This window comes from Mastomys coucha, unplaced genomic scaffold, assembly GCF_008632895.1.
Source record: "Mastomys coucha isolate ucsf_1 unplaced genomic scaffold, UCSF_Mcou_1 pScaffold21, whole genome shotgun sequence".
Lineage (NCBI taxonomy): Eukaryota > Metazoa > Chordata > Mammalia > Rodentia > Muridae > Mastomys > Mastomys coucha.
The window spans coordinates 171,482,481-171,505,196 of record NW_022196904.1 but is presented as its reverse complement, the minus strand read 5'-3'; the positions used below and the strand labels follow the sequence as shown (position 1 = coordinate 171,505,196).

Genomic DNA, 22,716 nt, shown 5'->3' with positions numbered 1-22,716 from the left:
TGTGCAGCTCCTGTAGATTCCCTGATTGATACTCAGGGCCGTTTCCCAGAGCACTCCAGCCCCTCTCTGGCTTCACCAACAGTTACTTCCTGCCGCTCCTCTCCGTGAGGCAAGGGTGTACAGTTCCCTCGAGGTTCCGACTCGAAGTCTCGTGTAGTCAAAGTGAGACAAGGGGAGTGTACAGCTGGGCTGTGGTTTTGCCAGTTTGCCTGTCACCCCTGTGACCGTGATCTTTCCCAATAATTGTATAACACCAGTCACTAACTCTCTTGATGGGGTCGGATGCTCCCTGAGGTTGCCATTTGGTCTGTGATGTGTTGTGAGTTCCGTGGTTTCCTCCCTATGGAAGAGGGGTGCTGGGGCAGGAATAAAGAGTGGGCAGGGGGGTGGGGGAGGGAAGCTTTCCTTCTCGTGACTGCCCCCCCCCCAATCCTCCACTCCCAAACAGATATGGGCAGGGTTCTGAGTCCCACCCAAGGACACATTGTAAGCTCCAGCCTCTCCCTCTTATCCTCACTGTGGTAATTTTAGATCAGGAAGCTGGACTCTGAGCAGTTTGGCAGGTATGGGGATGTAGGAAGTAAGTGTGGAGATGGCTTAGCTCAGCTGCACATAAACACTTGGCTCTGTGCTCTGAGAAGCATAGTCTGTTCTCCTTTCCTGCCGAGTTATTGACTTTCCTAAAGGAGGGACACCCGGCCTCTGTTAGCCACAGATTTGGTTAGTTACGGTGAACCAGTCAGAAATACTAAATGAAAACCAATTATTCAATATTAAGGGAAGCCGGGCAGTGGTGGTGCACGCCTTTAATCCTAGCATTTGGGAGGCAGAGGCAGGTGGATTTCTGAGTTCGAGACCAGCCCGGTCTACAGAGTGAGTTCCAGGGCTACACAGAGAAACCCTGTCTCGAAAAACCAAAAAAAAAAAAAAAAAAAAAAAAAAAAAAAAAAAAAAAAAAAAAAAAAAAAAAAAAAAAAAAAAAAAGAAAGAAAGAAAGAAGAAAGTATTAAGTGAAAAAGTGGAAACAAGCAACACACTTTTATTGAAATAACTATTTACAATGTTATAACTCTACCATTTTATAAGTCACTGTTGCCGGTCTTTTACTGTGTCCAACTTACACACATTAAACTTTATCAAAAGTACATTGTTTGTACAGGAAAGATTGCTCCTATAGGCTGAGAATTATCTGTGGAGGGGGGACTGGGGACATGTAGCCCTGCATTCAGAAGACTGCTTTGCGAGTCTTCCTAAAGATGTCCAGGCTCTGTTATGGACCTTGCCTCTGCATGTGGACAGTGAGGAGTCTGTGTAGATTAAAGAGGTTCAGAGGACACTGTTGCTTGTGACTGAGCCTGTCAGGCCACCTTCCTGTTCTCTCATTATGCCAGAGTATGAAAGCTCCCATCTGTGAACAGCACCTCCCTCCATCTCGTAATTCAGGGGTATTCACCAGAGAATGCTAGAAGCAGCGATTCTCTTCAGACCATCCCTGATGTGCCACATTGCCAGCTTGCTTTTTTTGTGAGAAGGGTGATCTGCAAGCTTGAGAGACCTTTCACAAACTCTTCTGTGAACCATGCCTTACTAACTGGCCAGAAGTCTGCTTAGCAACCCCAACTTCATTTCATAGAAGGAATGAACCAGCTTCCTTCCATTGGGAAATGTTTTCAGCTGACATTTTAACTCATGCATTTCCTCAGAACTTACCGTGCCTCTTCTCTCTAATCTCACGATGCTGGTGTACCTACCGCTGTACAGATTAATTCTCATTGGTCATAGATGTTTGAAGAGTAGGCATAGATGTAACGGGCTCATCTCACTCCTCCGCTGTAACCATCTGCTATCTGTCCTGCTCCCTCAGAAGTCTTGGTTCTCACCCTCCCTTTTGGATCTTCTCTTTTCAGACATGGACCCTACAAAAATCTGCACTGGGAAAGGAACAGTGACTCTTCGGGCCTCGTCTTCCTACAGGGAAACCCCAGGCAGCAGCCCTGTGAGCCCCCAGGAATCTCCAAAGCATGAAAGCAAGTCAGGTGTGTTGCACCGGAGTTTGGGAGGATGGACGTCCTTGTGGTTCTGCAGGGGTGGGAGAGGTGTTGTGAGCTCATCAGCCGCCTCCTCCTTCTCCAGGGCTCCCAGGACAGTGATTTCTGTCCCTCTGTCCCTTCTGTCCCTTCTGTCCCTTCTGTGAGGACTGGCAGGCAGGTCAAGCCCTGATCTGGGAGAGATAGTCATGTGCTTTGGGTGAAGGCCCAGCCTAGTGACCTCTGCTTTGACTGAGCAGAGAGCCCTGTTAGGTGGCCAGCACTGTGAAGACTGCGTTGTATGGATATAGGGAGCTCAGCACCTGCAAACACGTGGGATAGGGTTGTGATTAGATGTCCCTAAGGTTCTGCCTACTTCTGAGGCTAGCTCTGACTTGGCCAGGTAGGGCTAGATGAAGAAGCCAGAGGCAGAAGTACAGGTGGCTACAAGGCATAGCTGCCAGGAATACGGAAACCATGGGGCACAGATGTGGGGTAGGACCAGGCTGTGGGGGCAGGGAGGGTCACAAGAGCACTTCTAAGATCAGTGGTGAACAAGAGCCAGGGCAAACCCATGGAGCCCAGGCACAGACCCTCTGCCCAACTTGACTCCATAGAATGGGAAGCCAGAGTGCTTATCACATGGCATTGGGACTTCAGCCTGGGACTCTGGATTCTGGTAGGTCTTTGTTTACATCCTGTCTCCCCCATCTGAAGGCTGGGCAGTCTGGGACAGTTGATTTCCTCTCTCAACCCATGGCTCTCATGGGATTGATGGTACTTGCTACATGGGATTATTATAAGCAAGGAAGAGATGCAGGGTTTTAACAGGCCTGCTGGTGTGGGATAAACTGTGAGATACCACTTAGATTAAGATTGGGATTGGGTTATTTTGACCTTTCCAGAGAGCATTCTACAGCTTGTGTATTCTGCCATAGAGAAACGCTGACTTGTGGTTCCACGGGTAGCTAGCTTGGGGTGGTTCAGTCTCTAACCACTCTATAGGGCTCTTATCCTCACTGCATCACAGGCATCCAAAGTAGACAGGCAAGATGGGCCCAGCCCAGAGTGTCAGACTTGTGATGCCTGCTTGTCAGTCTGAGGGTCATTGCTTTTATGTTTCTGACAAGTTCTCAGGCCATGATGTGAAGCTAGCTCAGGGACCACATTTGAAAATGGAGACAGGAAATAGGGTTTTCTTTTCTCTTGAAACTAAGAAGCTTAGCACATTCTTGGAATTGGAGTGTAAAGGAAATAGGACTTGCACGTTCTGGTAAAGTGGGAAGCGAGTGTTGTGACATGGTAGAATTATGTGGCATACACAGGAATAATACTTGCATCTCCTGATATTCCGCACCAGCTACCTATAAGGGGCACGGCGGCAGATGCTCGTGAATGATGCCACACTGGGGTTTGAATACAAGCTCCTCACAGGTGATAGGGGTCTCCAGGGCAGTCTTCTCTGTTCCCAGGCCTGGGGAAAGGCTTGCACCATCTTCAGCACCTCAGCAGGCCCAGGGCTTCTTGGTTCTATGTGTAAGCCCACACTTGATTCCTGACCCGCTGAAGTTTGCCATTCCCTTCTCTAGGAAAGATGCGGGCAAGAAGAAAGGCAAAATGCTTTCTTTACAAGGCCAGAGGGTATGTGGGGAAGAGAGATTTCCAAAGAGAAAAGCAGCTAAGTCAGGCAAGTTTGACCTGCCAATCCTTAGGCAGTGGAGAGGGAGCCTTGAGCTCCCTCTAGTGGTTGTAGCTGGCACTGATACGAGCAGAGCTTTCCACTATGGCGCTTGCTTGGAAACTATTGCTCTACAGAATTCTGTGTACAGCTGATACAGTTCAGGAACCACCGGCTTGCCCTACGGTGATTCCTACAAAATTAATCCAACAAATTTGGTGGGAAAGAATTTCAACCTTTTCAGCAAGTCTTAAAAGGCATTCTTAAAATGCAAATATTTGGAAGAACTGGTGGTTTATTAAAGTGATGCCTCTAGTTTCTCCTGCAAGATCCATCTTATACTAAGTAAGTGTCATTCCCCCTGGGAAGTTAAAGTCATTGGCTCCACATTAGCATTTGCACACTACCTGTGCTCCCGTCTTTACTACCTCCATCCATCCCTGTAACTTTCCATGTTGCTGTCTGTCTGTCTGTCTGCTTGGGCTGGAAGCTCCAGTTATAACGTACAGATACCTCAGCTTTCAGCCGCTGTTATGACTTCCTCTCCGTATGAGGGGCCGTATGCTTAGAGGGTCACATGGACAAATTCGACCACCTTAGATGGCTTCAGTTTTCTTACCTACACACTGGGCAGTATCCTACTGGAATTGTTGACATTAAGTAAGCTCCTTCATAGCAAGCATTCATCACAGGCCTGTCCTGATAACCCTTGTTGTTACCATGGGTCAGGAGGCCTGCTAAAGGTTGCAGCCTGTGAGTTGGCAGGCATGAGGACCTTCTGGGCCAGGCATGAGAGGCATGTGGATGGAGGACAGGGTAAAGGGTCAAGGGCCTTTGAGAGAATGAGATAACAGAGCTTAGTGTGAACCTCGGGGACTCCGGCTGACCAGCTGGTTTTCTAGATAGAGGAATTGGTGAAGGATGTCGGAACGGGAGGATCAGTTCTGTCATTGTATATGTTGAGTTTCCTGGTAAGAGAAGGACTTCCAGAAGAAATGTCTAGGAGGCATTTGGAAAGTAAAACCTGCAGTGTGACTGGCAAGGTGGCTCAGCGGGTAAGAGCACTGGCTGCTCTTCCAAAGGTCCTGAGTTCAAATCCCAGCAACCACATGGTGGCTCACAACCACCTGAAATGAGATCTGACGCCCTCTTCTGGTGCATCTGAAGACAGCTACAGTGAATTAACACAGGAGCGAGCAGGGCTGGAGTGAGCAGGACTGGAGCGAGTGGGGCCTGCAGAGGTCCTGAGTTCAATTCCCAGCCGCCACATACATGATAGCTCATGGCCATCTGTACAGCTACAGTGTACTCATACACGTAGAATAAAATAAATAAATAAATAAATCTTTTAAAAAAAAAACAAACCTGCAGTGTGAATGCAGGAGTCTTGTGCACCCACATGAACTCTAGGAAGATGGAGGCATCCTCTGCCATGGATTGCTGCTACCAAGCTGAAACGCATTTGTGAACATGAAACCAGAGGACAAGAAGCTGGGGCCTTTAAAAGTGCCCAGTTTAAACCCACTGTTCAGGCTCCTGCTTTAAAATATAATTTAAATTATAGTTACATTTAAACTTATTTTTAAATGTGATTTTTAATTATGTGTGTGTCTCTGTGTAGGTATATATTCGTAAGTGCAGGTGTCTGTGGAGAACAGAGGTGACACATTCTGTGGGACCTGGAATTACAGGTGGTTGCAAGCTACTCCCCAACCCAGTGTAAGTGCTTAGAACGGAGTTGGGGTTCTTTGAAAGAGCAGCAAGGGCTCTAACCACTGAACCATCCCCCCTATCCCCCAATCAATACCTCACCCTGATGGACGCTGGACCTTGGGATTAGAATTATTTGGAATGGAAATGAATTTAGAACTGACTCCCTTTGCCTGGGAGAAGCCTTATTATTTCACCTGTGTTTCCCGCACTTATCGCCCAGCCATGCCTGGGTGTTTGCCGTGTCAATTCTAAGCAACCCCACCAGTGCCCTAGACCAGTGTTTCTGTTTTTACTCACGGAAGAGCAGTTCAGAAGTCTGCGGTGGTGGTGGGTGAAATTCCCAGTTCCTTTCTGGTGTGAGCTGGAGACCGTGTAACTTGTTACCCTAGATGCTGGGCCCTAACTCAGGCTCCATGCTGTCTGTTAGCAGTTCCTTGCAATCTAGGCGCTGTGCTAGTTAGCTCCGGCGTTTGCTGCAGAGCTATCCTGGGACAGAATATCCTGGGACTCGCGATTCTCAGGTTTGCTCTCCTCTTTTCCCGTGAAATCAGTGTTTTGTTTTGCTTTTGTGGTTGCTATTTGCTTGCTTTGTGTCTGAGGCAGGGTTTCTCTGCGTAGCCCTGACTGAAATCAGTGGTTTTTTATGAGTATATGTGTTTAAGAGTTAGGGCCAACTGAAAAGTTAAAGGAAAGGGCCTTTTGAGACACCATCATCCCTCTGACAACCAGATGCGAATTTAGGGGACTTCTCAAGACACCCCAGGCTTAGTGCCAATGCTAGAAGGGGCTAGTTTGTTTACTTCAGGGAAAGGATAGAGATTAAGATCAGCCCAGAGAAGTTCATGGTACAGAGTCTGGAGAGAGAGCAGCGTGTCTCCGACAGATTATTTCCCAGCATTCAATGTGTGAGCCCCAAAACAGAGGCATGCGCCATTATCTTCCTCAAAGACTCACCTCTACTCTAAAAGGCAGTGAAGCTCTTGCTGACTCAAAGCCCTGACTCTAAATCATATTGCTGTTCTCCAAGACCTCAGGCAAACAAGACCTTCCTATTCGATGTAGCATTCCAGGGACTGGGCAGTTATCTCCAGAAGCCCAGGGTAAAGACCAACTTTTTTTTTAAATTGGTTATTTTATTTATTTACATTTCAAATGTTGTCCACTTTCCCCGGTCTTCCTCCAAAAACCTCATCCCCTCTCTCCTCTCCTTTGCCTCTAAGAGGGTGCTCCCCCACCAACTCTCAGCTCACCCCTCTAGCATCTCCCTGCACTGGGGCAACAAGCCTCCACAGGACCAAGGGCCTCCCCTCCCATTGATGCCAGATAAGGCCATCCTCTGCTACATATGCAGCTACATACAGAGCCACGGACTGACTCATGTATACTCTTTGGTTGGTGATTTAGTTCCTGGGAGCTCTGGGGGTGGAGGTGGGGTTGTCAGGTCAGTTGATATTGTTGTTCTTCCTATGAGGTTGCCATCCCCTTCAGTTCCTTCAGTCCTTTCCCTAGCTCTTCCATTGGGGTGCCCCGGCTCATTCCGATGGTTGGCTGTGAGCATCCGTGTCAGTCTTAGTCAGGTCCTGGCAGAGCCTCTCAGATGACTGCCGTACTGGGCTCCTGTATGTGAGCACTTCTTGGTGCCAGCAATAGTGTCATGGTTTGTTGTCTACAGATGGGATGGATCCCATGTGGGACAGTCTCTGGATGGCTTTTCCTTCAAGAACCAAACCTTTTTATTCATGATATTAAATTCTCCACTGGATATCATAAATAGCTAAGTACAAGTAACATTTAGAACATGCATAGACCTGCTTTGAGCATGTCATCCGCCTCAGAGCGTTTTCCAGACCACATCGAGTCTGACTTAGTGAAAAGGATCCTAAGATCCCAAGAAAAACTGTTTTTTAAAAATAAGCAAGAAACCAAAAATGAAGTTAGAAAAGAAATAAGATAATAGTTGATACCTGGTGACTTCTACCATGGGGCAGAGAAATCCATAAAGAGCAGGTAGGATAGAAGTCACGGTGGACTGTTGTGTTTTGTTTTGTTTTGTTTTGTTTTGTTTACAGAAGGACTGAGTATTTGCTCAGTCTATCTACAAGGCTGCAAATCTATCTACAAGCCAGCCTTCCGTTTTATTGGAGGAAGCATTTTGACAATCTCTTCCATCAGGAGTCAGTAATTGATGACTATGTATGTAAAACTTCACCCTGTGCACTCAGATATAATTGGCCCTGGGCTGCTACTAACCTTCCAGATTCAAAAGAAAAGCTAATGGAAGCGGGCTGACAACCTGCCAGGGATGCGCTCTCCTTCATTAAGGATCCAAGCCGCTGACTGAGACCCTGGGAGCTCACCTTTAGAGCACAGTGAGGGAGGTGGTTTTGGAGATTTGGAATGAGTTGTTTTCCAGGGACAGGGCCGTCTCTTTGACCCCTGTGGCTTTGAATTTATTAAATGGGGAGATCACGTAATGAATTTATTAAATGGGGAGATCACGTACTGTAATCTATATCTTTGTGGATTTTCCTGTGTTTTGAGCTACCTGTGGTGGTGTGTACCTGTAATCTCACCACTGAGGAGGCAGAAGCAGGAGGATTGCTGAGAGTTTGAGGGTATCCTGGGCTATCCTGGGCTACACACCAAATACCACATCAGCCGGAGCTATGTAGTAAGACCCTGTTGCAAAAGCAAACAGGATTTGTGGAGATGTCTCCAGGCTCCCTGTGCAAATGCAAGGACCTGAGCTTGGATTCCTCCGCAGCCACGGCAAAGCCCAGCATAGCTGTTCATGCCTGGAACCCCAGTGCCGAGTGCAGGGAGGGAGAGACAGGAGAATCTGCGGCTTCTGGGTGAGCAGCCTTCGTTGAGTCAGTGAGTGCCAAGTTTTACTGAGAGAGACTTGTTTCGAAAACCAAGATGGATCGAGACTGAGGAGAGTATATTGAGTTGTTGACCTCTGGCTTCCACATGCATATACACAGGCAAACATACCCATGAATATATATGTGTATTTCATACATTGACATAAAATAAAACCGTAACACACACACACACACACACACACACACACACACGCCCCCTATAATTTATATCTGTGGGGATTTCTCAGTGGATTCCAGTTTTATAAAACCCGTATATTATAAATGCCTTATATTTTAATTTTTTTAGATTTATTTTACGTATATGAATGTTTTGCCTCCATGCATGTATGTGTAGTGTATGCGTGCGTGGTGCCTGCAGAGGTGAGGAAAGGACATTGGATTTCCCAGAACTGGAGTTATGGGTGGTTGTGAACCACCAAGGGTCACATAGTTTTAAAGAAAACTGACTAGCTGGGAATTGAGCCTGGGTTCTCTAGGAGTGCAACAAGTGCCCTTAACCACTGAGCTGTCTCTCCAGCCCCTGTGGTTGATGTAGTCCTGTGTCTCAGAAAACAGTCTGTGTCTGTTTTACAGATGAGGCCATGCCTTCGACAAGGTAGAGAGATTTGAACTCACAGGAGATGATCTGATGGTATGAGGATGGCTTCCTTACAGCGCCTATAGCTTTAGAAGGACCGTCAGTCCTTGACTTCTATGACCCATCTGTTTTCCAGTGTGGCTTGAAGAACCAACGCAACAGGAAAAAAGTGGGCAAAGAATGTGTCCCCGAGTCTGTGTGCTGCATCTACCTCTATCACAGAGGAGCCCCCCACTTGAAGCCTATTGCTGTTATTGTATATATAAACCTAATGCATTCGAAAAGTGGCCTGACAAGGGGGTGTCTGGAAATAGCAACTTGGAAAAGAAGGGACATTAAAAGTGATAGAGTGAAGATGATGAGGGCCATTGTCACAGAATGTCCCCAGTGTTCCAGGGTTGGCTGGGTACATTAAGTTCTCTGGGCCAGGCATGGAGCTAGCAGTGAGTATTGAATGTGGTCACCTTCACATGCCTGATCTCAGATTCTTTGGCAACTTTGGGTGGAGGACAGCAGGGAGGGATTATAGTTTACAGATAAGAAATGTGATCTTTGGTGTGGTTAACGCACTCGCTCTGGTTACACAAGCCAGTTCAATGTGATAACAGTAACATTCATGTAACACACGTCCTGGGAGAGGTCAATTCTTTGGTGGCTGCTGGAGAACTGTCTATAAGTGGCTAGGAACTGTCTATAAGGCAGTGGCAGAGATGTAATGGGCAACTCCCTGCAAGAGTATGTAACTGAGCCACCCTAACATTTTGCATTTTGAGGATGTGACAGTAGGCTGCTGTGCTCTCTCCATAGGATATTTAAAAAATAATATTTGTATTAATTCTTTAAGCATATTCTACAATCGATGTGGTCATCTTCACTTTTCTACTTCCAGGTAGATCCACCCCCTCCTCCCTTCCCACCCAATCAATGTTGTGGTCATCCTGCCTAAGGTCATACACCCTTTAAGAGAGCTGAGTAATTCCTCAGCTTCATTACACCTCCCACACTCCGAACTTAGATTTTTCCCTGGCTTTAACTTGCTCCAGGACAAGTTCATGACACGCAGTTGTCTAGTTACTCGGTGTACTGGCTGGTTTTGTGTGTCAACTTGACACAGGCTGGAGTTATCACAGAGAAGGGAGTTTCAATTGGGGAAGTGCCTCCATGAGACCCAGCTGTGGGGCATTTTCTCAATTAGTGATCAAGGGGGTGGGGCCCCTTGTGGGTGATGCCATCCCCGGGCTGGAAGTCTTGGCTTCTATAAGAGAGCAGGCTAAGTAAGCCAGGGAAAGCAAGCCAGTATGGAACATCTCTCCATGACCTCTGCGTCAGCTCCTGCTTCCTGATCTGCTTGAGTTCCAGTCCTGACTTCCTCTGGGGATGAACAGCAATGTGGAAGTAAGCTGAATAAACCCTTTCCTCCCCAACTTGCTTCTTGGTCATGATGTTTGTGCAGGAATAGAAACCCTGACTAAGACACTCGGGAAAGCTCTGTTTCCGTGGAGCAGTCTACCACCTCTGGCTCTTAGAGCTCCCTCCTCTGCTCACTCCTCTGAGATGATCCTTGCACCTTGGGGTGTGCTGAAATAAGCATATTTTTCCCGTGCCTTCTGTCAGTTGTTAGAGTGTATAGGGTGTGTGGACTGCCATTATCAGCATCACTGGGAACTGTTAGAAATGCAAGCTCTTGGGTCCTCACCTCTTACTGGATCATAAATACTGAGTAAGTCTCATCAATCTGGATTGACCGAGACTTCTCCCTGACTAATGCATCTAGACCATGCCATTTGTGGGATGCAGGCCACCTTGCCTTTTGCTTTGATGTCCTCTGGCCTCCAGTATTTCCCTACTATTGATGTGGTTGGCAGCCATGGATGTTGGTCAGGGTCCTGTACTGCTTTGTCCCTTCCTGTGTAAGGCTTTCTGCTCTGGCCAAGTCATTTGGCTCGTCTGTTTTCTCGCCCATGGAGTACAGCGAACATTTAATGAAATACTGAAGAGGTGTAAAATGTAACTATGTCTGGCACCTGAAACGTCCTTGATAAATGTTTTTTCACCTTAACATCTGGAAAGTCACCATTGGTCTGAGAGACCTACACCGAAGGCTTGGACTTCAAGGACTTCAGTGTGGGCCTCTGCCTGTGTCCATGGGAGTGTGAAAAAGAGTTCCGTCAGGGAACAGAGGACGTTAAAGGATTGTTAGAGTAGGGGTGGCCAAACTGGCCGTGAGCAAAATCTAGCCTGCTGGCTAGGTGGCTTTTGTGTGTTAAATGGCTGGTAGAGACATGCAAAGAAGGATATTACGTGAAATATCCTTATGAAATCCTACATGAAAGCTCTACGAAATTCAGAATTTAATGTCCGTAAATAAGGGTGCTTGGAAGCTCTTTCCTTTCTGGATTGTCTGTGCCTGTCCCTCGCTGTGGTGCTTGGTCACATACAGACCCACATACTGGGTCTTATTTGAAGCGCTTGAGAGCAGAATTATTTCAGATCTGTTTCTTTTAGCTATTGGAGTGCTTGCATTCTAAATAGTATGTTATGGAAGAAACCCAAGCCTCAGCATGAGATTGATTTGCGTTTCACATAACTTCATACATGTAGCCTGTTATATTTTTAGCACGCTTAATTTTGACTGCGATCTGTCATGTGAAATCAAATCAGTAATGGGTTTTTCATATCAAAAACTTTTATTAGATTTACGTAATTGTGTATGCGTATCCCCGCCCCACCCCCCCTCCCCAGCCTCCCTTTGGCAGAGTCCAGAAGAGGGCAGGGCATCAGATCTCTTGGAGCTGGAGTTACAGGCATTTGTGGGATTCCTGACTTGTTATGTGTGGGTACTGGGATCTGAACTCTGCTCCCCATGATTGTGTAGCAAAAGCCTCTTAACTCCTGAGCCATCTCTCCAGCCCACGTTGTGAATGTTCTTGTACTTTCGTTTAATGTGATGGAGACACTTGGGATCCAAAACCAAACAAAACTAAACAAAAACATGCTACTGAGGCTTCCTTCAGTCAGCCTCTAGGGCCCATTAACCCAGCCTGCTAAGGCGCGGTCCTTCTGAGCCTGCAGCAGGCTTGGGGGTGGGGACTGGACAGCAGAGAGTTCTGTTGCCTTTCAGTCTGTAAAGTAAGAATGTCAAGGAACAATTGTTTCTTCATTCCTGTGAATGTAGTCTTGTGTTCTCAAAGGTCAGCGCCTGTGAACACATCGTAGTCTCAAGTGGGTTCCTATGGTAATCGGGCCTTCTTGACTGAGGGAGTTTTGTGTCAGGCGAGGGCCGCTGATTTTCATCGGTCAGTGTGTCTCATGCTTGCTTCCCGCAAACATAACCGGTTCTGTTTTTCCCTCTTTGTTTTCATCCTTCTTGCTCCTTGCACAGGCCTGGAGCCAGAGGACCCTTCAGCAGGTATGGCTTTTCTTGCATTCTTCTGTGCCTTGGGGCACCAGGGACCCTTGAGTTAGGTGTTACCTGTAAGTGATGAGGTTTGTTTGTGTTTTTCTTGCCTCAGATGAATGGAAACTTTCTTCCAGTGCTGATACCAATGGCAACGCCCAGCCCTCCCCACTTGCTGCCAAGGGCTACAGAAGTGTGCATCCCAGCCTTTCTGCTGACAAGCCCCAGGTAGGTGTGTGCACGCAGACGGGGCGGAGACTTGTTGGCTGCGTCTGTTCTCAAGTTTGGCAGTCTACACGGGATCCAGACTCTGATCTTCTCTGGAATAGCTTTCTTAGGAGGAGAGTCGGGGGTCAATGAGAACAAGGGAATAGGGTGAGGCTGGGGCTGTGTGGGTGAGGTTGTGGGGTGTTGGAAATAGGCCTGCTATTCTCTAGGTTTGAAATACACGTGGAAAGGTTCTAAAAGAAGGAATTCATTTAGCCTTGAACAGGTACGGGAGAGTCTGAGCTTATTTTTAAGAAACTGTTGAGATCATAGTATTCAGATGAGCATCTCTGGTGTTTATCTCACTAGCTTTCTAAAGCTGAGCCTTTCAGAGTTCGAGTGACTGTATTGCGACAGGTTAACATCAGCTATTGGTGACCAGACCTTAAATCCACAGCCCAAAGTCCCGAGGACAGCAATCACAATGGTAGCACAGGCTGGATTCACAGTCCAGATCTGCTGTAGAATTCCCCCACCCCCCAAACACACCCATACCACCCTGAATAGACACACTCTCATCTGATCCTGGAAGCTAAGCAGGATTAGGCCTTGGTAGTGCTTGCATGGGAGACAGTCCTCTAAAGCTATACAGTTTGGTGTAGGATTGATTTTGCTTTGGTAGTTGCTCCTAGGTGGTTTTCCACCTTTTTTTTTTCTTCTCCTCACTATACTTTGCTATTTTGATAAAAGGGAATAGATCCTATCATTTTAGTGGAAAGGTGCTCTATAAGGAGGAGCCACTTACATGAAATGGAGCCATCTTCCTTATAGGAGGTGCTGATGCTCAAAAGATCCCTGGATGGTACAAGCTCCTGTACTTGCTTCTGAAGTGCTCCTAGAACACACAAGCAAATCAGATGGTATCTTCTCTGTATAGACCTGTCTCCCTGGTCTGCAGTTTGTTGATGAACAGCACCCTTAAGCCTTTCTGCCTCCTGCCATGACTTATCTCCTCACTTTCTGCTTTGTACATGTAGGCCCTGGTTAGAGCCAGGCCCTGTGGATAGACCTGGTTTCCTGGAGGTCACTTGTCTGTTAAATGGCTTGTCAGAATTTTCCCATTTGTGAAAGCTTCCCATGTCTATAATGCACTGTCTGTGGCATTAGTATCTCCCTTGCAGCCATCTCAAGGATGGATACTATTGCTCTACTCAGGACACAGCCAGCCTCCAGTCAAAGCAGGCATTGAAGTACACTGGCTTTCACCATCAGTGGCTTAGCCCAAAGGCTAACCCTCCAATGTCTCTTGGTTTTGTGAACACACAAAAAAAGCAAGGACCAGGTTGAGGTTGTATTTCAGGGGTGAAACACTTGCCTAGTATGTACAAGGCCCAGGACTTATTTCCCAGCACTACATAAATAGATATCACATGGGCGGTAAAGATGATCCTGTTTAACACAACTTTACTGTGCACTGTACTCAGACCAGTGTGCTGAACACAACCCTCGGGAACTTTATAAGGGACACTTTATAGTAAGGTTGAGCATCCTGTGATACATCCACCAGCACATGTTACGATCTGCTTGTTACTCAACTTCACATTTTCTTCACTGTCTTCGGGGAGACAGGCAAATAGCTGACATAGGAAATGTATTCTGCACGTTCAGTGTTAGATTTGCCATTTGAATCTCAAGAACTTTATGTCCTGTATTACTTTGCAGATTTATTTTCTGAAAGCAAACATGACTTCTTAACTGTGTAGAGCTTGGTGTAATTATACACTGGCTTCCATGAAGGCAAGGCGGGCAGGGCAGCTTCTTGGCTTTGTTCCAGCCCTTTGGAGTTTATGGATCTGTTGGTAGAACATCTTCCCTTCAGAACTCAGTCAGGGTCCAGAAGATGGATGGGCTAGGTGGGAATCCTATGTCCTGCCTGCCTGGGCTTACTCCTCCCAGCCCTCCTCCAGTTCCCGTGGCCAGGGAACCACAGTGTCCCTTTCTGTAATGTCATTTATCATCAGCATGGTAGTCCCAGTAGAGATGAGGCTTGGAAGTTTCTGAAATATAAACTATGAACACACCATGTTTTCCAAGAAGTGTCCCTCTCCCATAGACACACTTTCTAAAAAGATAGTTGACTTTCATTTGTGGGCAGTGGACAGGGTAGGCTGCAGTACTTAAAACTAAGCAAAAATCTGCTTATTCCTTTGCGTCCTTGCTCAGTCCAACTCCAACTCCTTCTTTAGAGTTAAAAGAAGCCCCAGGACAGGAAGTCCTTCGACTCTGTGTGTGTTGTGGACACTCTGGGGAAGTGTCCTCTCTGGAAGGTTACAACCCGAGGAAGATTTGTGCCTGACATCATGCAGTCCTGGTACCATACATGGCCATGGCTGATTAAGTTTAAATAGCATTGAAACAGATTTCTATCTTTGGACAAGAAGAAGTCACACGCAAGGGACTCTGGTGCAAAGTCAGGGTGAACCTGAGCCAATAACAAAATGGCTTTCTGCTTGCTTCTCATCAGTCCTGTGAGCTTACTTGACAGTCCCAGTGGTGGAAGCTAGTTCAGTTGTTGTTTCTGGAAGTTGTCAGTTGGACTACGCAAAGTGTTGCAGTGCTCACTCCAAGCTCATCAAACGGAAGAGCTAATGGACAGGCTTTGCTCTTGTTATAACCTCGAGGGGCTCTTTGTTGTAGATTTGGGGCTGCTGTAAATGGCCGCACTGCACTGGCACTACTGTGGATGTCGTGGTTAAGACACAGACCCAGTTAACTGAGGACACCCAAATAGTTGCCTCCCTACCCAGACTGTCTGTCACTTCAAACTTGGGGTGTTTGAGGTTTAGGCTGTTGACAGTTTCTGGATGATAGTCTAATCTAGACAAAAAAGGACTTTCTCACTTTCTTAACTATAGCCATTTTTATTGTCCCCTCCCTTTCCCATATGCCTTCCACAAAGTATAAAAATAAAATAAAAACTGGCCTCATTGTGGGCATGCATGAGAGTATGCAGATATGCTCACCTGTGTGTGTCCAGACAAAGACAAAAGAAGGCTATGACGTGGTTTTCTCAGTTGTCTGTCTGTCTGTAAGACAGACAAAACCCACGGAACAGGGTTTTTCATTGAATCACAAGCTCACTGTTTCTGCCAGGCCAGCTGGCCAGTGAACTCTGGGATCCTCCTGTCGGTGCCCCACGTTGTTAAGGTTACGGGGATGTACAATCATGCCTAGCTTTTTCTTTGAGTCCTTGGGATTTGAACTCAGGACCTCACGCTTGCACAGCAGATGCTCTTACTCATGGAGCCATCTTCCCAGTCTCTTCCAAGCTATTGGTCGCAAGACAGCTGCCAGAAGTTCACCGACTTCCAGTCTCTCTCCCAGCCATTAATTACAGGAGGCTTCTGGTTTTGTTCTCATACTGAAATCTGAAGCTCAGGGTCAGTGAGCAAAGTCTGGGCACATTGGTGCTGCTCCTCTGAGAGTCTAGTTCCCAGGTGAGCCTCAGGTTGGCTGAGGAGGATCAGGCCAGAGAGTCAGCTGGCCTCCTGCCCCTATCCCCCACTGAGACCCATGGAAGAAAGGCTGAAGGGGGGGGGGGGGCGGGAGATGAGGGATGAGTTTCAACTCTGTAACTCTAAGCCTGTTACCAGAGCTTTGTTCTTAAGGCGTGGGTAAAGTTGATCACCCAAGTATAAAAATGATTGCCTGTGTACGGTGGTAGACTGGCTGAATGAACCAGACTCATTCCATCCCATAGGCTAATTACATTCCCATGTGCCTCAGAGGTGAGAGACTACATGTTTTTTTAATCTCATGACTGTCTCCCATGCCCACTTATTTGTTCTGGGGATTGAACTTGGAGGCTTAAACATGCTGGGCAAACTGAGCCGTATCCTTCAGCTGTGTTCTTAGTGATTAATTCTATCAGATTATCTCTTCTGAGAAAAGAGTACACATGGACTCACAGTTTTTAATGCCCTCCCCTAAGTGAACTCTATGTGGTCATGGAATGGAGAATGGACTCAAGGACTCAAGGGAGACATCTGCCTCCTGTGAACACACATACAGAAGGGCCTAGTTCTAGTTCTCCTTTTCCTAGAGGGGAAGAACTAAAGTAACTCAGACAAGTCTAGTGAACTTAAACTTTTAAAGAGAAAGACTTCAGCAGGAGTTTTGAGGGGGTGGGGTTGGGAAAGAAAGAGGACTCTGCTCAGGGGCTTGCTCCACAGTCAGGATGCAGGCAAACAAGCATGGGTGGTGGAGCTGGCTCCGCCTTCCTGGCCTGTGATGGAGCTGGCTCCGCCTTCCTGGCCTGTGAGCCAGGCCAGCCCTGCAGGTAAGTGAGGTGGTCCTCAGAGCTGCCCTGACCACAGCTGTGGGCACCAGAAGGATTTGCTTACGAATCTGTTGAGAGTGGTTTTATCTTTTATCATGCTGTGCTGCTGTTTCTAACGGTCCATCTCTCCATCTCGCCCCTCCCTTTCTTTCTCTCTGTTCTGATGTCCTATCTTGAAACCACTGCTAAAGGTTCTGTCTCCCCCATACCTTCCTTGCCCTCAAGAGGACCGTTTTGCATGGCAGCCCCCCACCATCTACCGCAACTCCAAGGACTCCCTTTACATGAGCTCACCAAAGCCCTACATCCCACCCAGCAACCCCAGCCAACAGAACCCCTCACTTCCTCCGCCCGTCTCTGTACCTCTGGGAGCTAGGTTGGCTCCCCAACATGCATCATGTCCCAGTTCATTGCTTTTGGGACCCATGGGCCTTGAAGTGTCCTCCCAACCCCAGCAACACTATGTAGCCTCCAGATTAGTGTACAGTAAGAATGTGAGCTCTAACCCACGTCATGAAGCCACAGGGAATAGACAGGTCAGCAGCTTATATGTCCCATGTTTATCCAATAACATTTGCCGGGCAACAAACTCCTCTCCTGTTGCACGTGACTCGGCCCCAGACGCTCTCTGGGAGGCCGCAGGCACCCAGGCACCAGCTCTCAGCCTTGTCCCAGGCACAGCCACAGCCAGCACAGGAAAACTACCCCCTGCTCCTCCTCCTGACCCTCCCAAGCTATTCTTTGACAACCGCAACGATGCCTGTAACCGCGGTGAGATCCCCACACTGGGGACTTGGGGCTCGTTCCCAGATGCCGTGAGGCCTCCCAGGCTAGGCCCCCAGGTTACTTCTGATCCTGAAAACCAGAAGAACAAAGAAACTTACCTCTTGCAGCCGTGTTATCCAGCCAAGGCAAGAAACTAGGAATGTGTGTGTGTCTCCTCCACTGTCTCTCTCAGAACCGGCTGAAGCGGCTCACTTGTTCTTTGGGCTGCCCTCCCCTGCCGCTCCTCACCAGTGTTACAGCACTTGAATCCTCAGTTCTTCTATCTAACCCTCTCAGCACAGCCTCTCCTGTCTCCCTGACTCTTTGTCTGTAAATGTCTCAGTATGCCAGACCGTGGAATTCGTAGACTAATAATAATGTGGTAAGGGTGTTTAAGTCTTACGACAAGGTGCTAAAGAGACCGCATTTGCTCCCAAGCTCGCGGGCTCTGTGGCAGTTCTGTGGGGTTAAACGCTGTCTGCTTGCCCGCCTGCCTCTTCTGTTGTTTGTTCTCTTTCTCTCAAAGTGTTAAAAGGATTCAAAAATAGACGGATGGAAAGTGAACTTGGATGGGGCTCCCTCTGTGTCACAGAGTCTCAGGAGGCCAGCTGGCTAGCGCTGGCTAGCACTGACTGTCTCGTGTACTCTGAGGAAAGGGCACTGATTAAATAGTTCTTGAAGTGCATCACTGCATGTCCACGCGCAACCTTTGAAATGTGGAATTCCTGTCTCTCTGCCGTCCCCTCTGCGTAACGCATAACCACCCCTTATTTCCCACAGGGTGCCACCTCCTCCAGTCCAGCCCCATCTGAGGTAATAGTTGTCCCTCTCTACCTGGTTAATACTGACAGAGGGCAAGGGCAAGAAGGCACTGCCAGAACTCCAGCATCTCTGGGGCCACTTGGCTGCGTCCACACTGTCCCGGCGACCACCCCTGCTGCCTCACCTCTGACCTTCCCGACACTAGATGATTTCATCCCCCCTCATCTGCAGAGGCGGCCCCACCACAGCCAGCCAGCCAGTGCTTGTGGCTCCCTCTCCCCTGCTAGCCAGACGCCACCACCCTCACCACCACCTCCGCTGGTCCCTCCCATACCGGAGGACCTCCACAGAGGCTTGGAGCCTGACCTCCCGGGAGCTGTCTCAAGTACCGTAAGCTTGCTGGACCCCCACCCTTCCCCACAGCTACCCTGAATGTCTGCTCCTGACAGTAAAACCCTCCCTTTCTCACTGAAGTACTAAGTTCTGAGGCGGCCTTGGCCACTGTGCTTGTATGATGGCTGGCTCTGTGTTTGCTGTCCCCGAGAGCATGTCTGCCATGTGCATCCTATGGGCCACCTATGGCTGCTTTTGCCTTTCAAGAACCCCCTCTCCTCTGCTCTGTTGAGGATGCACGTCTTTCTGATGGAAACTTGTCTTCCCTCTGAGAAGTGTCTGTGATCTTTAACCTCCCCTGGTCCTGATCTTCATAGGTCAGGACAGATAAAGCGTTGAAAGCTGAGGAGAGCTGCGGGAAAGCCACAGGCAGGTGTGGTGGTAGGAAACGAGGGATAAGAGGCTATGAGGAGAAAATTTTTATTCTTTGACTGATTTCATGAAGTGGACTCTCTTTTAAGAGAGAAGAGAAGGAGAAAGAGGGAGAGAAATGAGGGGGCGGGGTGTTTAATTGAGTAAATGGATCTGAAAATGTGTGTGTTAGGACTTTCTCACAAGACATAATTGCTAGGGCCCCTGAGGAGGAGGTCACTGTGGTTTTGGTGGCAAACTTATACATGGGTAACTGTGGGAAATTTAAAAGTCCTCACTGTTCAGTGTGAGTCTCTTTACAGACAGCCCAGCTGCTTCTAGCACAGTACATCTCCTCCTTCCCTAGGAGCCTAGAGTGAGAGAATCGGAATGGGTAGCGTAGGTCGGAATGCGAGGACACTTGCTGGCCCTGGGTTCAGTGGGGTCGTGTAGGACCTGCTCCTATGATAGGGACTCAGGGTTCAGCCCAGCATAGGGAAAGTGCCCGGTTCCTGTCGGCTGCATTGCTGAGGAGTTACCCTAGTGAAGGAAGTCGTTGAAGTAACTGCTGAGTTAGTGATGGCTGCATCTCAGCATGTTCTGAGCAGCTAGGTTTCACAGGTGCACTTACAGCAAGCCAGAGCTCTTGCTTTCAGACGATCTGGAGGCGTTAGGTAGAGTGCATCCACTCTCAAGGCTGGTGCCCACGGGATCATCCGAGCACTGGAGAAGTCTAGTTTATATACCATGGTTTTGATTGAGTGGGTCCGGGAAGGGGCAGGGGCCTCTCACTTGGTTGCAGGTATCAAAGGGGTTTTGATGTTGGAGCCACAAACACCACTGTTGACGTACAGTGAGCGGAGTATCATGTGTTTTGCTGATGGAACTGAACATTTACTAGCATCCTTTGTTGGAAGAAGTATGCCCATGAAACTAGGTTAAATCGCTTGTTGAGCTGAATCAAGTCAGAGAACAAGAAGGAAACTTCTTACTTCACTCAGTGAGGAAGTTGTAATGAGGTATCAAACACACAAAAGCTGGGAACTGTTACATCATGGGCTGGGCCTCTTCTCGAACCACCAGATGCAGCCCAGTGCAGCTAGAGAGCAGGATTAAGCCAGATAGAACCATGAGTTTGGATCTCCTACTCTGAGCTTTGCAGCTCCTAGATGAACCCCTAGCTATATTAGAAGGCATTCTGGTTCAGGACGCATATATATCTTGCCCAGTGTATTGCAAATAGAATGAGTCTTACCAGAGTGCACTCATATGGCTGTAAGCCCTTCTAGTGTGTACCTGCTGTTAAGGATTTGTAGCTCTACGTTTGCATGTCGAGTTTGGTTTTTGTGTGCCAGGATAGATTAGCTGGGACAGTGTATGCAGTATACCCAACTGGCCTAATTGTTCTGGAGTAAACTTTCCAGACGTTGGCATAATAATGTTTGTTGCTTTTTTGGCTTTAGGCATCAGAGTAAGAGATTAAAAGCAGACTGCTTGATTTACTTCTCCAGATGCCCGGTAGGTGGCATCCGGGCCATAAGTTGATACAAACCCCTCAAGCCTTGGAAAAAGATCTTACTCACAAAGTTGAGCTCATAGAAGTGGCTATCCAAGGGAACATCTAAAAGAGAGTTCAAGCAGCTGGGCAGTGGTGGCACACGCCTTTAATCCCAGCATTTGGGAGGCAGAGGCAGGCGGATTTCTGAGTTCGAGGCCAGCCTGGTCTACAGAGTGAGTTCCAGGACAGCCAGAGCTATACAGAGAAACCCTGTCTCGAAAAACAAAGCAGAGAGAGAGAGAGAGAGAGAGAGAGAGAGAGAGAGAGAGAGAGAGAGAGAGAGAGAGAGAGAGAGAGAGTGAGAGAGAGAGTTCAAGCAAGGTAGCAAGGTATTGGTGACAAAGGCCCTACTGTGTGTCAAGAGCTGTCCAGGGAGCTGATACCCACACCTCTTCTGATGTGACATTCTGTTGCCATAAAACTTAGCCCCCACATACCCTTGCAGGTAGCTAGCCTCTTTCACTTTCATGGTGTTGTTGTTGTGGTTGTTGTTGTTGTTTTGTTTTCTGAGCAGTTTTCAGGGCATTGTGTTATGTGGTGACAGGAAAGAGATATTGTCCTTGTTTTGCAGGTGTATGCCAGTACACCCAGTAGGTGATCTCTGAGCATAGTTTTTTCGAAAATAGCCAATCAAAATCTTGTTCTTAAAGTCCTTTAAGAATGCCAACTTACCAAGCTTAGTGGCACATGCCTAGAGGCAAGCAGATCTCTGGTCTACATAGGGAATTTCAAGCTAGCCTGGACTATATAGGGAGACCCTGTCATTGAAAAAATAAACAAGAAAAAGAATGCTATCCTGGGGCTGAGTATATGGAGTTCTTGCCTAGCGGGAGCTCAGCCCTAAGTTTAGTCTCCAGGACTGGGGGCATGGGGATTGCTATCTTTAAGGGTTGAAAGATATAAAACAAAAACTTTGCAGAACCTTTAAGTGTGGTGGAGGGAACATTTGCCAGTCGGTGCCCTATTCTAGGGTTCTGTTTCTCATTTGCTTCAAAAGATTGGCATTATCCCTTCATCAGTTTATAAAAGTATGTTTCTGGTGGGAGTCTCAGGTTTTAAAGTCAAGATTTCCCATGGCTTGGTCCAAGGATATTTGTTGGTGTGACACTGGAGTGAAGAAGAGACGTCCCAGCAGGACAGGATCCTGCTCGACTGCTGAAATTGCTCAGCGCTTCTCTGACTGCTCAGTGATATTCAGAGTAACTGTCTATGCAAAGGGGTTACTCTTTCAAAAATTCTTACACCGGTGCCTTGTCTCACATCTCTCTAGAGGGTGCCTGACTTTTCCCACTTACACCAGCTCTCATTCCTAGATCGCATTTGAACTTGCATGAGTTTTGCATGTTATCCTAGTTTGGTTTGAGTTTGCTTTTGCAGTAACCAGATTGATACACAGCTATTACTAGGTGAACAAAATGGAGAATGCTGAGACTCTCAGCAACATTTACTGACCTGCCTTCTCTTCCCCCTTACTAATACCAACCAGGAGAACAAATTTTCAGATTCAACTTCTAACTGGAATTGACTCATTGGTTGCGTTTTCTTTTATACCTGAGGTCTTTGTAGAGATGTTCATTCCTTCTTCTTAGTAAGCTGTAACTCTAGATGTCTTGTATTCACACTTTTTTTTAATGTTTTGTTTTTCAGGGCGGTCCTTTACTAAATGAAGTTTCTTCTTCCCACATTGAAACCGATTCCCAAGCCTTTCCTCCAACAAGCAGACCTTCGTCTGCCTACCCCTCCACCACCATCGTCAACCCTACCATTGTGCTCCTGCAGCACAATCGAGGTGAGGAAGTCTCCTGCAGGGCGCTGGGGCCAGCAGGTCCAACTTAGGATGTCTGGGGCAAGAAATCCCTCCTTCAAAAAAATTTCCCCAACCCTGCCCTAGGCTATCTGTCCAGCTTCCTTATAGGACCCAAAGATCAGCCCTAGCGGGGAGGTAGAGGCCCCTGATTTGGAATAATGTCAGATATCTGTAGATACTGGGTTGGTTCATGGTCATGTGCTAAACCTTGGGTTTTTTTTTTTTTTTTTTTTTTTTTTTTTTTTTTTTTTTTTTTT

General features: G+C 47.5%; 1 protein-coding gene across 44 annotated transcripts in view; it reads left to right on the top strand.

Annotated features, from left to right (window-relative positions):
* Positions 1-22,716, top strand: part of Sorbs1 (sorbin and SH3 domain containing 1) — a 234,923-nt gene that overhangs the window by 125,186 nt on the left and 87,021 nt on the right. For 7 of the 44 annotated variants that reach the window (XM_031390240.1, XM_031390246.1, XM_031390260.1 and 4 more), the window contains 5 exons: positions 1,908-2,036; positions 12,263-12,289; positions 12,393-12,505; positions 18,369-18,740; positions 22,300-22,441. In XM_031390240.1, coding sequence (XP_031246100.1) covers positions 1,908-2,036; positions 12,263-12,289; positions 12,393-12,505; positions 18,369-18,740; positions 22,300-22,441 — 783 coding nt within the window. Of the gene's footprint in view, positions 1-1,907; positions 2,037-12,262; positions 12,290-12,392; positions 12,506-14,131; positions 17,735-18,368; positions 18,741-22,299; positions 22,442-22,716 lie in introns of those variants that run through there. The other 37 variants (XM_031390251.1, XM_031390255.1, XM_031390277.1 and 34 more) reach the window with 18 other exon arrangements.